Source organism: Scyliorhinus canicula, chromosome 4 (assembly GCF_902713615.1).
Source record: "Scyliorhinus canicula chromosome 4, sScyCan1.1, whole genome shotgun sequence".
Lineage (NCBI taxonomy): Eukaryota > Metazoa > Chordata > Chondrichthyes > Carcharhiniformes > Scyliorhinidae > Scyliorhinus > Scyliorhinus canicula.
The window spans coordinates 178,227,278-178,243,265 of record NC_052149.1 but is presented as its reverse complement, the minus strand read 5'-3'; the positions used below and the strand labels follow the sequence as shown (position 1 = coordinate 178,243,265).

General features: G+C 41.4%; 1 protein-coding gene across 6 annotated transcripts in view; it reads left to right on the top strand.

The window, feature by feature from the left end:
- Nucleotides 1–15,988, top strand: part of rnf44 (ring finger protein 44) — a 181,857-nt gene that overhangs the window by 151,372 nt on the left and 14,497 nt on the right. For 4 of the 6 annotated variants that reach the window (XM_038795620.1, XM_038795619.1, XM_038795621.1 and 1 more), the window contains 3 exons: nt 1,375–1,459; nt 5,029–5,150; nt 6,218–6,317. In XM_038795620.1, coding sequence (XP_038651548.1) covers nt 1,375–1,459; nt 5,029–5,150; nt 6,218–6,317 — 307 coding nt within the window. Of the gene's footprint in view, nt 1–1,374; nt 1,460–5,028; nt 5,151–6,217; nt 6,318–15,988 lie in introns of those variants that run through there. The other 2 variants (XR_005460452.1, XM_038795622.1) reach the window with 2 other exon arrangements.

The following is a 15,988-nucleotide window of genomic DNA, read 5'->3' as shown; positions in this document are numbered from 1 at the left end:
TAACCCAGTGTTCGGGTACACTGAAGGAGAATTCAATTTCCAATTAACCTAACAAACGCGTCTTTTCGGTACTTGTGGGAGGAAACCGGAGCACCCGGAGGAAACCCACGCAGATATTGGGAGAACGTGCAGACTCCGCATGGGCAGTGACCCAAGCTGGGATTCGAAAGCGGGACCCTGGCGGTCTGAAACAACAGTGCTAACCCACTGTGCTAACATGTCCATCCAAAATGGTGATCAGGAAACCATTATCGTTTGCCGTAAACGCCTATTTGGTTCTAATGTCCTTTTCGGGAAGGGCATCTACCAACCTTACCTGGAATGGCCTACATGTGATTCCACGCCACCCAGCAATGTGGTTGACTCTCAACTACCCTCTGAACTTACTCACTGTTCCAACTTCTTCCATCGGGCCAAGAGATACAAAAGTCTGAGAACATGCACGAACAGACTCAAAGGCAGCTTCTTCCCCACTGTTACCAGACTCCTAAACGACCCTCTTATGGACTGACCTCGTTAACACTACACCCCTGTATACTTCACCCGATGCCGGAGTTATGTAGTGACACTGTATACCTTGTGTTGCCCTATTATGTATTTTCTTTTATTTCCTTTTCATGTACTTAACGATCTGTTGCTCGCAGAAAAATATTTTTCACTGTACCTCGGTACACGTGACAATAAACAAATCCAGTCCAACTGGCCACGTAAACCACTTGGTTCAATAGCAGTTAGGAATGTGCAATAAATGGCCGACATCCCATGATCATTTTGACAAACAAAAACATATGGCCGAATCAGTGAAATTCTTAACCGAGAAATTTAGGCATGGAAATACAATGATCATTAAAAGTAGCAGCCAAGTTTTTTTTTTAAAAAAGGCTAAATATAATTCTTCACTTTGCATTTAGGTACATTGAATACAAAAAGCAAATAAATTGTGCTGATCTGTGTACGGCATTGATTTCAATCAGTGGTGCTGTTTGCAGCTTCAAGTGCCTTATTATCGTAAATACATTAAGGACATGTCAAGGGAACAAAATGGTATGGGAATGGGAAGTTATAGCTGTGAAGAAAGACTTTAAACATTGGGGCATTTTTCACTGGAAAGAGAAAGTTGGGGAGGGCCAAATAGAGATTTTCAAAACCATATGTCAGTAATGTTTAATTTTAGGTAGAGATCTAAATTCTTCTGAGTCTGAAGGAGGAACATGTTCACTCTCGATTTTTGTTTAGAATTAGGCAGGCGACGTATTCAGTTTTGTGGAAGGAACCACCTGGCATATATTTTGGTACTAATAAATGAAATAAAGGATTTGTTTTAACGTCTGCTTCATATAAAATGTTAGATTACTTTTGTTTCTTGTAATGCAGATCGATGCTTCCAGTGCCTCCTGCAGTGGGACCAGCCATTAGTGTGGAACTAGAGGTAGAGGATGTGGAAGTGGAAAATTATGAGGTGTGTGCTTCTAATTTCTCATGCCTTGGAGCTTTCGTAAACTAATATCTGCAGCATTATAAACTTAACTTGGAGACCAGGTTGAACATTTTAAAATCCCAGTCGTAACTTGGCCAAGTTATTCTAGACCTCAAAATAATTTGTTATTGCAATACAACAAGCAAAATGTGGAGGTGTTGATTACTGAATGAGTTCACACTGGTACCCTGGGTAGTGCAAGACAGAAGCAGTGCAGTAATGTGCACTTGTAAAATGGTCTTGGGTTGGATTTAGTCATGATATTGCTACAATGCAGTTTGGGAACAGAGGCCTCCATTCCAAGCAATAAGTATGTCTACAGTTCCATAAGAATAGTAAACTCTGTATGAATAATGCTTCCTTCCAAGCGAGTTTCAAAGCCTCTCGCTTGTGTTTTTGAGATTACTGGAGGCTATCACCATTACTGACAGAGGTAAAGGGTTGGTTTGTGAAATTGACAGTATTTGAATTGTGGTCAATGGTATAAAACAACTTGGAGCTACACTCCACCAGCAATCAATTCCTTCAGAAGAGCAAGGGTGCAAATATGGCATGCAACATGAAGTAATTGACTGGCTGATGGATCAGGGTTGGCAAATAAAATATTTTTGGAGGGAAACAGGAAAAAAAAAAGAAGCAAGGAACACTAGCAGCATTAATTAGAGGCAGTCTTACTTCATTTATGCATCGGGTATATTGAGAAGTGATTCTGAAATAATTCCTTTGAATTGAATGAGGGAACAGCAAGGGATTTAGACTGCTAAATGGTACAAAAGAAACTAGGAGGTCAATGGACAAATAGGGAAATATTAACAACGGTACTACAATTATAGTCAATTTTAATCATTTTTAATAAATTTAGAGTATCAAATTTTTTCCAATTAAGGGGCAATTTAGCATGACCAATCCACCTACAGTGCACATCTTTGGGTTGTGGAGGTGAAACCCATGCAGACACGGGGAGATTGTGCAACTCCACACGGACAGTGACCCAGAGCCGGGATCGAACCTGGGACATCGGCGCCATTTAGACTATCCGAGCCCCAAACAAGAGATTTTATTATTTCTATCCAATCTTTTAATTATAGAGTCCTTACAGTGCAGAAGGAGGCCATTCAGCCTTTTTAGACTGCACCACACCTCTGAAAGAGCACTCTACCTAGGCAAACTCCCCTGCCCCATCCCTGTAATCCTGCGCATTGGTCATGGCCATCTCACCTAACCTGTACATGTTGAGCTTTGGGAGGAAACCCATGCAGACATGGAGAGAACGTGCAAATTCCACACAGTCACCCAAGCCGGAATCGAACCCGGGTCCCTAGCACTGAGAGGCAGGTAGCAGTACTAGTCACTGTGCCGTTCCTAAATTCCCCTGAATATTTTTGAAAGATTAACAGCCCTTAACCGTCTAAATTCCAGAGCAAACAACCCTAGTTTGTGTAATTTCTCCTTATAATTTAACCCATGGAGTCCAGATAAATCTACACTGCACTCCTTCAAGGCTTGTATTCCTTAAAAAAAATTCTTTTAGAGTACTCAATTATTTTTTCTAATTAAGGTCAATGTAGGGTGGCAAGTCCACCTATCCTGCACATCTTTCGGTTTGTGGGGGCGAAACCCACGCAGACACGGGGAGAATGTGCAAACTCCACACGGACAGTGACCCAGGGCCGGGATTCGAACCCTGGTCCTCAGCACCGTATGCAGCAATGCTAACCACTGTGCCACCGTACTGCCCAAGGCTTGTATTTCTTAAGGTGTGGCGCTGAGAACTGTTCACAGCACTCCAGCAATTTTTCATGTCCACAGGAGGTGCTTTAAATCTAATGCTTAACATTTGTTGTGTAGTCACCGTTGGTTTGTAGACAAACGTAGCCAGCAATTGTGCACAGTAAGCTCCCACAAATAACAATATGACAAACGAGCAGTTAGGCTGTTTATGATGGTGTTGATTCGGCGCTTAATATACTGGGAGAATTCTCCTGCTCTTTGGATCATAGGACCATTTGCACTCACCTGATAAGCCTTGGTCTAAATTCCCATGCAAAAGGTTTGCGAGTCCTCATTTGCCATTAACTCTGTTGTATATAGTTTTCGGAAATCCCATCATAGGAAGGATGGAAGAGCACAGATAAAATTGCACCAGTAGGGTGAGGGGTACAATCTTATAGCAAAAAACAACTTAAGTTGGAGTATTTTTCTCAAGAGTGGAAGATGCTGAGGGGGGTGACCTGATGGAGGTCCTCAAAATCATGTCCAATTATGGTGGGAAGGTGAAACTATTTTTAGACCTCAGCTAAGTCGCTTAACAAGAGGTCACAAATAATCAAGAACATGTTAGGAAATATTTCTTTTCACAGAAGGAGGTTAAAATGTGTTGTTCAAGCAGAATTCATAAAATTATTTTGAAAGGGAATTATTCTGAAAATAACTACTGCAGGCGAAGAGGTTTGAGGAACAAAGTTGTATTAATTACGAAGCCTGTATGGACAGGGGCTTAATGGGCCAATGACCTTTTGTGTTGTAACATTCTTTGTGATTCAATGCCTCATTTGTAGGCTTGAATAAGGTGCAGGCATTCCACACTAGTTTCAAAATAAAATTGCCATTGTCCCAGATGATCGTAGGCTGCTTTCCTCTCTTTTGGTTTGGGGGGAGATGGTAGAAGGAGAAAGAGCTGACTGGTGGTGACCAACCTGAGGGTCACCACATCTCAGGCGAGGGGCAAGATTGAGAAGGCAGGCCTTCATGAATAACTTCAGTCAGTACGGAAATTGAACCTGCGCTGGTGGCCTCTCTCTGCATCACAGACCAGTGTCCAGCCAACTGAGCTAAACTAGCCCAGTTTTAAAAGCATTGAATCGTCAGCTCACACAATATTTGATTTAGCGTGCACTGTGTTTTATTACCACGTTCAATACGAATCTGAGCTACCAGTAAGAAAGGAAAAACTGCTGCAAAACTGAAATTAAAACTGAATAATTTTGTGAATTGTCGCTGCTTTAAGGGCCCTGTAACATACAGTTCTGTTTTAATGCAGTTTTGTAAATGGAACATATTTTTCAAATTGTGGCTCAAAGAAAATACAAAGTTGCCTTGAACCAATCAGCTCATTTGCAAGCTTTTCCTGGTAAAAACTTTGAAATAGTATCGCTGAGGAAGATTGCTACCAAGAAGCAGTTTGTTTCACGTTTTTTCAGAGCCGCTTTTTAAAAATAGAGTACTCAATTCATTTTTTCCAATTAAGGGGCAATTTAGCGTTGCCAATCCACCTGCCCTGCACATCTTTGGGTTGTGGGGGCGAAACCCACGCAGACACGGGGAGAATGTGCAAACTCCAAACGGACAGTGACCCAGAGCCGGGATCGAACCTGGGACATCGGCGCTGTGAGACAGCAGTGCTAACCACTGCGCCACCGTGCTGCCCTTCAGAGCTGCTTTTAATTGAGGGAAGAAGCACAAACTCTGTGTTCATTTATATTTCTAGAATAAAATATTGCTGAAACCTTTTGATTCTTCCTTATTCTATCACTAGCCTCTTATATTTACAGGCACTGCTGAACTTGGCCGAACGACTGGGAGAAGCTAAGCCACGGGGACTCACCAAAGCAGACATAGAGCAGCTTCCGTCCTACAGGTTTAACCCTGAAAATCACCAGTCAGAACAAACCTTGTGAGTAGCATTTACATTGTTAGCTTGTCTTATTGTTCTGATCCACATCCTGACATTATCAACTATAACTGACCAAATAGAAACCAACGGATCTTTGCTGCCTGCAAATAAATTCTTTATCGTCGATATTGCAGAAAATGAAGCGGTAAGTTTGAATGGCTATTCAGTCTGCTGGCAGCACAACCGAAAATTGAAGACCTTTTTAAGGTTTAAAGAAATGGTTCACTGCAACCTACCATTAGCAAAGCAATTGGCCATTGTGACTCCCTAAATAAAGCGTGCAAAATGTACCACATGTAACTAGCTATTGTGGGAGTGTGTCCTGGCCGCCACCTTCCTTCTGTGACTGGCTTGCAGGAAATGTGGACGGTGTGCTTTGAATGAAATTGGTTGCCTTCTGGTAGTGTTAGTGTCTAAAGTTAAGGAATTATCCCATGTCAATTTGCAGCAGTTTGAGGGGGACATGCATCCAAATTCCCTGTCAGAAATTGGGAGCAGTTCCCCCTCAAGCTTGAAAATGATCAAACACCTGGCTCACCTCGGGATGATGCACAGCAAAAGGAGCCATCACAATTTTCAGACGCCAGTAAGTGCCGACCCAGCTCAAAGGAGACACACCTCTACATTTGCATTTGTGAACAAGAAATGTACACCCACCTCGTGCACACCAACAGTATATAAATAGAAACCCAGGGAGACAAACCCCAACTCCACTGCAGAAATGTATCAGCACATAAGTGCTCATGCTTCCAGTTTACAAGAGTAGCTGCTAAATTGCCAACTTTATTTGGAGAACTATAAGAATGGATAAATTCACACTGAGAATGATATTATGAACTGCGGGCTAATGTGTATTATTGAGGTAGAGTGGAGGGTCAAGATGTTTCATTTCGTAGTATAGCTGTACCAAATTATGAGTGTCAACATCAACCCAAAGAAAATTATTTTTAAGAGGCAGCTTTTGCAAAACCATCTTTGATTACATCTCTTCATATGCACTGTGATACTCGGGGGTTACGTTTAATAGAAGTCTGTTTAACAGAACATTCATTCCCTGTTCTGCCTAGGTGTGTGGTGTGCTTTAGCGATTTTGAGTCGAGGCAGCTACTTAGAGTCTTACCCTGCAACCATGAGTTCCACGCAAAATGTGTTGATAAATGGCTGAAGGTAAGAAATCTGAAGCTACAGTAGGATATTCGGCAGAACATATAGAGTAGTCCTAAAGTTTTTTGACATATTGACAGAAAAACCTTTGATCTTCTTTCAAACTATCTAAAAATTATGCTTTTAATTCACACCACCGTTAGAAATTATTTGTAAGGGCAGCATGGTGGCACAGTGGTTAGCCACTGCTGCCTCACACACTGAGGGACGAGTTCGATCCCAGCCCCAGGTTACTGCCCATGTGGACTTTGCACACTCTCCCTGTGCTTGCGTGGGGCTCACCCCACAACCCAAAAGTTGTGCAGTGTAGGTGGATTGGCCGTTCTAAATTGCCCCTTAATTGTGGGGGGAAAAAATTTAAAAATTCATTATTATAAAATTAAAATATTCTTTGCCTTAGTCTGTCAATCTAAAGGGGTTGACATTCTGCTGGACCCTATCTCCATGTGACATTGGTTACTCTTCCGTATCCCAATCAAATGGTGCGCTATTTGACTATTAGCCATGGACACGGGTTGACTTGGATCATGCTCGCTCAAGCTTATCCTCACCCAAAGTCTACATCCATAGGTCTGTGTCCAGCAGAGTTTTCTGGGCAGGAGTCAGGACCATGATTGTTTTGTTTTATTCTCCCTTGTGGCTCAGACTGGGTATCAACTTTAGGACCTTCTTCATCTGTATGTTGCAGCTACTAATTAATAGACAGAGCACCTATCTTGTTTTATGTTCCAGAGAATATCAAATAGATGCCAGTAAATTTCAAGCTGCAGTTTAATTTCACATATCGAACGATATTCTCGTGTGGTTTATCATGACATTAGAAACATTTAATTAAATCACAACCTTTTAACTCTGCAAGCTCATTGCATTCAGTGAGAGGGAGAGACAAGGTGATTACTGACCATCATAATTCTGTTCCTGCTGAATATTGGCAATTGCTGAACAAACAATCTGCTTCTCCGTCCCTTTGAGGGGAAAATACTAGCCTGGTGGTCACAAAATAAACGCATGCAGTACTGGAATTGCACAGGCAGGTACCTTGTGAACAGTCCCATGGAAGATGCGTGGTTCATGCTAATTGTCCTGTGACATTACTATGCTTTGAAGTCCCTGCCGGGACTTCGTAATGGTGAATAATTATTTCAGATGTATAAACCTGTTTTTCATATCCTAGGCAGCACGGTGGCACAGTGGTTAGCACTGTTGCTTCACAGCATCAGGGTCCCAGGTTCGATTCACGGCTTGGGTCACTGTCTGTGCAGAGTCTGCACGTTCTCCCCGTGTCTGCATGGGTTTCCTCCTGGTGCTCCGGTTTCCTCCCACAAGTCCCAAAAGACGTGCTGTTAGGTAACTTGGACATTCTGAATTCTCCCTCGGTGTACCCGAATGCGTGCCGGAATGTGGCAACGAGGGGATTTTCACAGTAACTTCATTGCAGTGTTAATGTAAACCTACTTGTGACAATAAAGATTTAAAAAATTATTTCAATTGTGGTTTTCTACTTCTAAATATTAGTTTAAAACCTTGATATAGTGAGGAATGTGCCTATGCCCTGAAGCAAGCACAGGGTTAAAGCAGGCCAGCAGCGCGGGTTCAATTCCCGTACCAGCCTCCCCGAATAGGCGCCGGAGTGTGGCGACTAGGGGCTTTTCACAGTAACTTCATTTGAAGCCCACTTGTGACAATAAGCGATTTTCATTTAATTTTTTCATTTTCAAGCACTGTCCAGTTTATAAGTACATAATTGTTTCAATAGTGCCAGCTTTCTTCTTCTTTTTTTTCTCTAATTTTAAAGATGCTACTTTTGATTTCTTATTATCTTGCATGCAATTCAACAACTCTTAATTGTAACCTAAAATCTTCACTTTCAAAGCTTTACCCTTCCACTCCTGAATTGATTCAATACGAGTTCAATTGGTGTTGAGGACAGCAGCCAGTAGGCCATTCAGCCCCTCGAGCCCCCCCTCCCTTGCGTGAAGAAGTGTTTCCTAACATCTCTCCTGAATGGTCTGGCCCTAATTTTTAGACTCTCCCCTAGTTTTAGAATCTTGAACCAGTGGAAATAGTTTATCTTTATCCACCCTGTCTTTTCTTTTTAATATCTTGAAGACTTCAATCAGACCACCCCTTAGCCGTCCAGATTCTAATGAAAACAGGCCCAATTTGTGTAATCTCTCCTCTTAATTTAACCACTGTAATCCAGGTATTATTTTTGTAAACCTATGTTGCACTCCCTCCCAAGGCCAATATATCCTTCCTGAGGTGTGGTTCCCAGAACTGCTCACCGAACTCTAAGTGGGGTCTAACCAGGAATTTGTATAGCTGCAGCATAACTTCTGTGTCTTTATACTCCAATCCTCTAAATATAAAGGCTAGCTTTCCGTCTTTTTGATTATTTTTGCACTTGTTCATGGCATTTTAAAGATTAATGCACATGAATCCCAATGACTCTTTGGACATCCCCTGAACTTAATCTCCTACCATTTAGAAAGTACCCTGCTCTACTCTTATTTTGTTTTGGTCCAAATGGATAACCTCACAATTGTTTACATTAAATTCCATCTGATACATTTTTGTCCATTCACCTAGTCTGTCAATATCTCCTTGCAATTTTATGCTATCATCTAGACTGCCTACAATGCCACATAACTTTGTATCATCAGCAAATTTGGATACATAGATTTCTATGCCATCATCTAAGTCATTCATGAATAATGTGAATAATTGAAGCCCCAACATAGATCACTTGGTGCACCACTAGTCACCTCCTGCAATTAGAGTATTTACCCATTATCCCTACTCTCTGTCGCCTGCCACTCAACCAGTTTCCAAACCATGTCAATAATTTGGCCTCAACTCCATGGGCTTCCATCTTCGTTATCAGTTTCTTGTGTGGGGCTTTATCAAATGCCTTCTGGAAATCCATATAAATAACATCCATAGACATTCCCCAGTCCACTACCTTAATCACCTCCTCAAAAAATTCAATGAGATTTGATAGGCACGACCTTCCCATCATGAATCCATGCTGGCTCTTCCTGATCAACCAAAATTATAGACTCCAGCAATTTCCCCACCACAGATGTCAGGCTAGTCCCCTGGTTTCCCCCTTTCACCCTTAAAATGTGGAGAGGGCAGCACGGTGGCGCAGTGGGTTAGCCCTGCTGCCTCACGGCGCCGAGGTCCCAGGTTCGATCCCGGCACTGGGTCACTGTCCGTGTGGAGTTTGCACATTCTCCCTGTGTTTGCGTGGGTTTCGCCCCCACAACCCAAAGATGTGTATACTAGGTGGATTGGCCACGTTAAATTGTCCCTTAATTGGAAAAAAATGAATTGAGTACTCTAAACTTATATTTTAAAAAATGTGGAGCAGCATGTACAATTTTCCAATCCAGAAGGACTACTACTGAATCTGGGGAACTTTGAAAGATTATAGTTGTGGCACCCAGTACTTCCTTTAGAACCCTTGGATGGAAATCATCAGGCCCTGGGATTGTTAATCTAGTTCCAATAATTTCCTAGTTACTGATGCTGTGATTAAGTTGATTGTATTAAGTCCCTGTCCTCGATCGACTATTAATTTTTTTGCGACGTCCGGCAAGTTATTCTCCTTTTCAGCTGTAAATACTGAAGCAAAGTAATTGTACAACCTATCTACCATTTCCCCATCATCAATCACAATATCTCTGTTTTCAGCAGTGAGTGGGCCTGCATTGCACTTGACCACCCACTTTCTCTTCATGTGACTGTAAAATTGCTTCCTAATGATTTTGATGTCTCTTGCAAGTTTCCTTTCATAATCCCTTTTAGTAGCTCTTATAAAATGCTTTCTGACTCTTTGCTGATCTATCCCATTTATCTGGATCTATGCTGTGTTTTGCATTTCTGTCAGCTCTTTAGTGTTATGCTGTCTTTTCCGTTGTCCGTGGCTGTTTTCGGGTTTTTTTGTGAAATTAAGCTTTTGGGGTATAAACGCGCTCTGAATGTCGTTAACTGTTTCTTAAAATATTCTCCGCTGTTCTTCAGTCGTTAGACCCATTAACAGATCTGCCCAGTTTATCGTGGACAGTCTCCGTCTCATCCTGTTAAAGTCAGATTTACCCAAGTCTAAAATTATAGCAGCTGATTTATGTTTTTCATTTTCAAATGCTACATCATGTTTTGATCATTAGTTGAGAAATGGTCATGCGCATTAATTTTGGCTCATTACATGTACCCAGACCAGACCCCAACAGTGGCTAGGATACTGGACCGAAACACCAATATCTTAGTTTATTTTAAGAATACTCCAGCAGTGATTGCATGGGGGAAAAAATAGGGCTTTGGTATTTCTAAAACAAAGCTTGGTGAATGCAAGATTAAACTTTTAACTTCACACCCAAAAAGAACAGCTTACAATTACTACTTAACACAGCTGTACAATTTCCCATTATAAAGCAAGAAAATTAACATAATCCATCTTAAAGTTAGTAGGGCTTGCTTGCTTTATAAAACAGATTTGGCCCCGGTTGGAACCCCTTCAGACTCTGGCTGAATGCCTTCAAACAGCTGCTTCAACGAGGTTGTTTCAATCTCTTCCTTGTCTTCAGACAAGACTGTTCTGCTTCAAAATAATATTTTTTTTTAACTGTCATACTTGGACAGAATTGTGGACTTGTCAGGCAGATCAGAACTCCGCTCCTCTCTCTCGTTCTCGAGGCTTCTCCAAACTCACTGCCTCTCTGCCTTTTAGAGCTCCACCCAGCAATGATCTCATCTCCCCAAGATGGAAAACATTATCTCTGCAGGCTGCAAAAACACATTAACTCCCCAGGACTTCTCCAGTCAATCCACTGTGCATTAACCCAGACTGATAAACGCATTCCTGTGTCAATTTCACAGGCTGGCTGTTAAAAGCACCCAGGCTCTGCAAACAGAATTATTTTTAAACAGACACATTCTAAGCGCAGGCTTTTAACCCTTGAATTGCCCATTGCAATTATAATCCAGTTTTCCTAATATCTTCCCATCGTCACACCTCCGTCTTCAGAAAAAAGGAACCAGCAATGCAAACAGGTGGCTTCATTTTTCTAAAACCCTTTTAATGTTAAACATTTCTGAAGATTATACACAACTTCTACTCTAGTGTTTTTCAAACCTTTTTGCCTGGGAACCATTTTTACCATCCAGCCATCCTTCGGGACCCACCCCGGCCAGCCAATGCTAACCACTGCGCCACCGTGCTGCCCTTCTTTTGAAGTTTTGAGGGTTTAATATTTTATTTGCAGTTCTTCCCTGCATATAACGTACATGGGTTTTGTAATTTAATCACTCCTTAAAGAAAAATAGATTTCCAAAGACCCGGGCGGTCTCTAAGATTGCATCCATATAGTTACACAACAAAAGCTTAATCAATATGTAGTTGCCTGGTCATGCAACCAAATTCCTCACTTGATAGATTGTTGATTGATGCTGTAGCAATATTTATCAAATGTTTTGTATTCTGCTTCCTTTGGGGTCTGTTGGATAGCCACAAATAATTGGTAACAGCCCGTAGAAGGTTAGGTAGGATTACAGGGATAGAGTGGAGGTGTGGGTATAGGGTGGAAGTATGGGCTTGGATAGGGTGCTCTTTCCAAGGGGCGATGCAGACCCGATGGACCTCCTTCTGCACTGTAGATTCTACAATTCTATACCTCCATCCTATCCACATAACCCCACCTAACCTTTGTGGACACTAAGGGCAATATAGCTTGGCCAACCCACCTAAACCTGCACATCTTTGGACTGTGGGAGGAAACTGCAGCACCCGGAGGAAACCCACGCAGACAATGGGAGAATATGCAGACTCCGCAGACAGTGACCCAAGCCGGGAATCGAACCTGGGACCCTGGAGCTGTAAAGCAACTGCTAACCACTGTCCTACCGTGCCCCCCGTCTGTTTGTCGTTCATATAAATCAGCCATCTCCATTTGCACCAGTGCTAACTTTAGTGGATTGAGCTTGTATGGATATTGTTTAATGGGAATAGCATTTCCTATATCTACATCACGCATAATTGCTTTTGTACTTCCCAATTTATTCCCACATACCGATCTTTGTGACTGTAATAACTCATTTTTAGATCATTTTGATTTTCTTCCAGAAGGTAACTCAATAATTTATCCCATATTTTTAATACTTCCTCATTATTCTTTGTTATTTGAGGATTGCCAAATTTGGAATAATCTGAATTTATCTCTTCCTAACATTTGCTCCTTCTTTTCTTCTCCTTTTCTATCAAAATACTTTTTGAACATACTAACATGACATTCTCTTGAGTTTCCCTTCTGTCTGATGTTCTTTTCAAATATTTCACCTCATTCAATTTCCTTTCAATTTGATAAGGCCCACGAAATCTTGCATTTAGTGGTTCACCTACCATTGGTAACAATACTAGTAATTCCCCCACCCCCATCTCGCTAACAAAATTACAATTTTTTGACGACTTATCTGCCTCTTTTTCTTTACCCGCTATAATAATTTTAAATGTTTCCTAGCCAACTCACCAGCCCTTGTTCATCTCTCCCTAACGTTTAACACATAGTCCAACAATGTCGTCTCTAATCGCTGACTCACCAATTTCTCTTTGATCAATTTAAATGGTCCTCTCACCTCATGCCCAAAAATCAATTCAAATGGACTGAATTTAGTTGATTCATTGGGTGCATCCCTAATTGCAAATAATACAAATGGGATGCCTTTGTCCCAATCCCCAGAATAATTCTGACTATAGGCCCTCAACATGGTCTTTCGAGTTTAATGCCATCTTTTTAATGCCCCTTGTGATTCCCGATGGTATGCCGTTTGAGTTAAATTGCTTTATTCCTAAGACATCCATAACTTAGACATAAAATTGGATCTCTGATCTAATTGAATTTATTTTAGTAGTCCATACCTGGTAAAAAATTTAGTTAATTCCTCTACAACCCTCTTAATGGAATTGCCACCGTACACCTAATAGACACATTCATTATGGTCAACAGATACTGATTCACACTTTGGTTTTAGGCAGGGGTCCCAGCAATTAATTAGGACTCCAGTAAAAAATTCTTCAAATGCTGTAATGTGTATTAAAGGTGCTGGTTTGATTACAGTCTGAGGTTCCCCTATTACCTGCTATGTGTGACATGTGCAGCATATTTAACTACGTCCTTATACAGTCCAAGCCAATAAAAATATTTTTGTGTTTTTGCTTGAGTTTTCCTGCATGGGTTTCCTCGGGGTGCTCCGGTTTCCTCCCACAGTCCAAAGATGTGAAGGTTAGGTGGATTGGCCATGATAAATTGCCCTTAAGTGTCCAAAAAGGTTACCAGCAGTTACGGGGATAGGGGGGAGGCGTGGGCGTAAGTAGGGTGCTCTTTCCAAGAGCTGGTGCAGACTCGATGGGCCGTATGGCCTCCTCCTCCACTGTAAATTCTATGATTCCTTACTCCTAAATGACCCCCTTCTGGAATCTCGTGTTCTAACCGTGAAACCTCTTTTCTACCACTTGCAATACCACTCGTCTTATCTCCTTGAATATGTAACCGTCTCCATTTTTGCATTATTTCTAATGTATAGTTAATAATAATAACACTCTGGTATATACTCATCCCATTTCCATTTATGTTTTCTGATATAACTGCTTTATCTCTGAATCTTTCTGTTGAAATTCAGCCAACTAAAGATATCCACTTCATCCACCACCTGCTTTTGTTCTTTCCTAACCATCTGATCAAACATGGTTTCTGAACCTCCGCCTCCCTATCGGGGCACTGTCTCATCCTGCGGCTTTGTAATCTGGTTACCACACAATCAGGAAACAGTCCCCGATATACTTCCTGCAATATCTCGGTTGCTTGACTTTCCACTGGCTTTTCAACCACAGTAGGCTGGACTTCGACCTGTGATCCAGCTATATCATTACAGGGTACCTAGGATAAATTGTATTGCTGAAAAGGGTAATTTTTCTATTACTCCGACTACAACTTCACAGTTCACTGGACTCTCTAACCTTACCTTACATAGTGGCACACTGCTCTCACCACTAATTCCACATATTATCTGGCGATACTCCTTCCAACTACATATCTCCTTATCTCTCACCATTAAAGATTGACTTGCTCCTATATCCCTTAAGGTCTTAATCGCCTTACCTACTCCACCTTGCACAAACAAGTCAACCGTACCTTTACAAAAAAAGTCCATAAAAAGTTCTGGTACCTGTTTATCCACCAACCTCTGAACAGGATGTACACTCTGCAGTACCCCTTCACAGCCACCAACTTTATACCCCACTTTTATCTCATGTACTTTGTAAGATAACCCTGTCTGCCAAAAAGGTATTCCTAACCATTTTGACATTTCCAGGACTTTGTATTACAATGTTTCTGAATAGGGCATTCCACGTGTTCACTGTCCTCTGTATGGGCAAGTTCTAATTCAAACTGTATTCATCTATTCTAAACAGAATCCACATAACCATGTCTCAAGACTTTGCTTGAATATTGGGCATCTCTCTGGGATTCAGTTAATCTATATTTCTCCTGAGATCAGGTGTTGATTTGGCTTGGTCTGTAACTGCTTATGCTGTGGAGTTAGATATTTGTTGTTTCAAGTCCTCCTACTGGATGTGAGCACCTAATATAGGTTGACACTTCGTTCTGAGTGAGTCCTGGATATTGGAGTTTCTCCCTTTCAGACTAGATATTAAATCAAGGCCCTCTGTCTATTGAAGTGGATGTAAATGAACTGCCAGTGGTACTTTAAGAAAGTAGGACTATTTCCTGACCAATATTTATCTGTCAATTGAAACCACTAAGAGAAGCAGTTTTTTTTCTCATTTAATGTATGTGGGATCTTGTGCACAAATCAGTTGCCATATTTGCATATAAAAATCAGTTACTACACTTCAGAAATATTTAATTGCCTGTGAAGCATCTTGGGATGCCCTGTTGCCGTAAGAGCTTGAGATCACCAATGTATAAATCTCTAGTATCCATAGCTATTCCTTATAGCACACAAATCCAAGTTGAATATACTGCCAGCAGTATGGGTCTTAAAACTCTTCAGAATGCTCTAGGTAAAAGTGGTCTACTTCTTTGTTCAAGCTGATTATCAAGTCTGGGACTGGTCAGAACTTAAAAAGTAGGAGTCAATCATTGGGTCCCTTGAACCTGCTCCACTATTCAGTAACATGGTTGATCTTGGAACTCAACTCAACTTCTACCAGTTTATTCCCAGGTCCCTTGAATCCCTTTGTGTCCAAATCCTATTGCTCTCAGTCTTGAATATACTCAATGAATGAGCATCCCAAGTCCTCGTAGGATATGCGACCTCCAAAGATTTAAGTCCTTGAGAGAAGAAATCCTCCCCCTTATCTTGAGATTCTGCTCCCTAGTTCTAGAGTCTGCAGCCAAGGGAAACAAGGTGTCAGTGTCTACCCAGACGATCTGCTCAGGATCTTTCAATCATATCGCTTCTCGTCCTTCAAAACACCAGGCCCAATATGTAGGCCCAACTTACTGAACATCTCATTATAAGACAACCCTTTAATCGAATAAATCAATCCAGTGAACCTTTGCTGCACCACCAGCAGAACATAAAATTAGGAGCTGGTGTAGACCATTCAGTACATCAAGCCCGCTTTGCTATTTAGTTAATGGCTGGTCTGA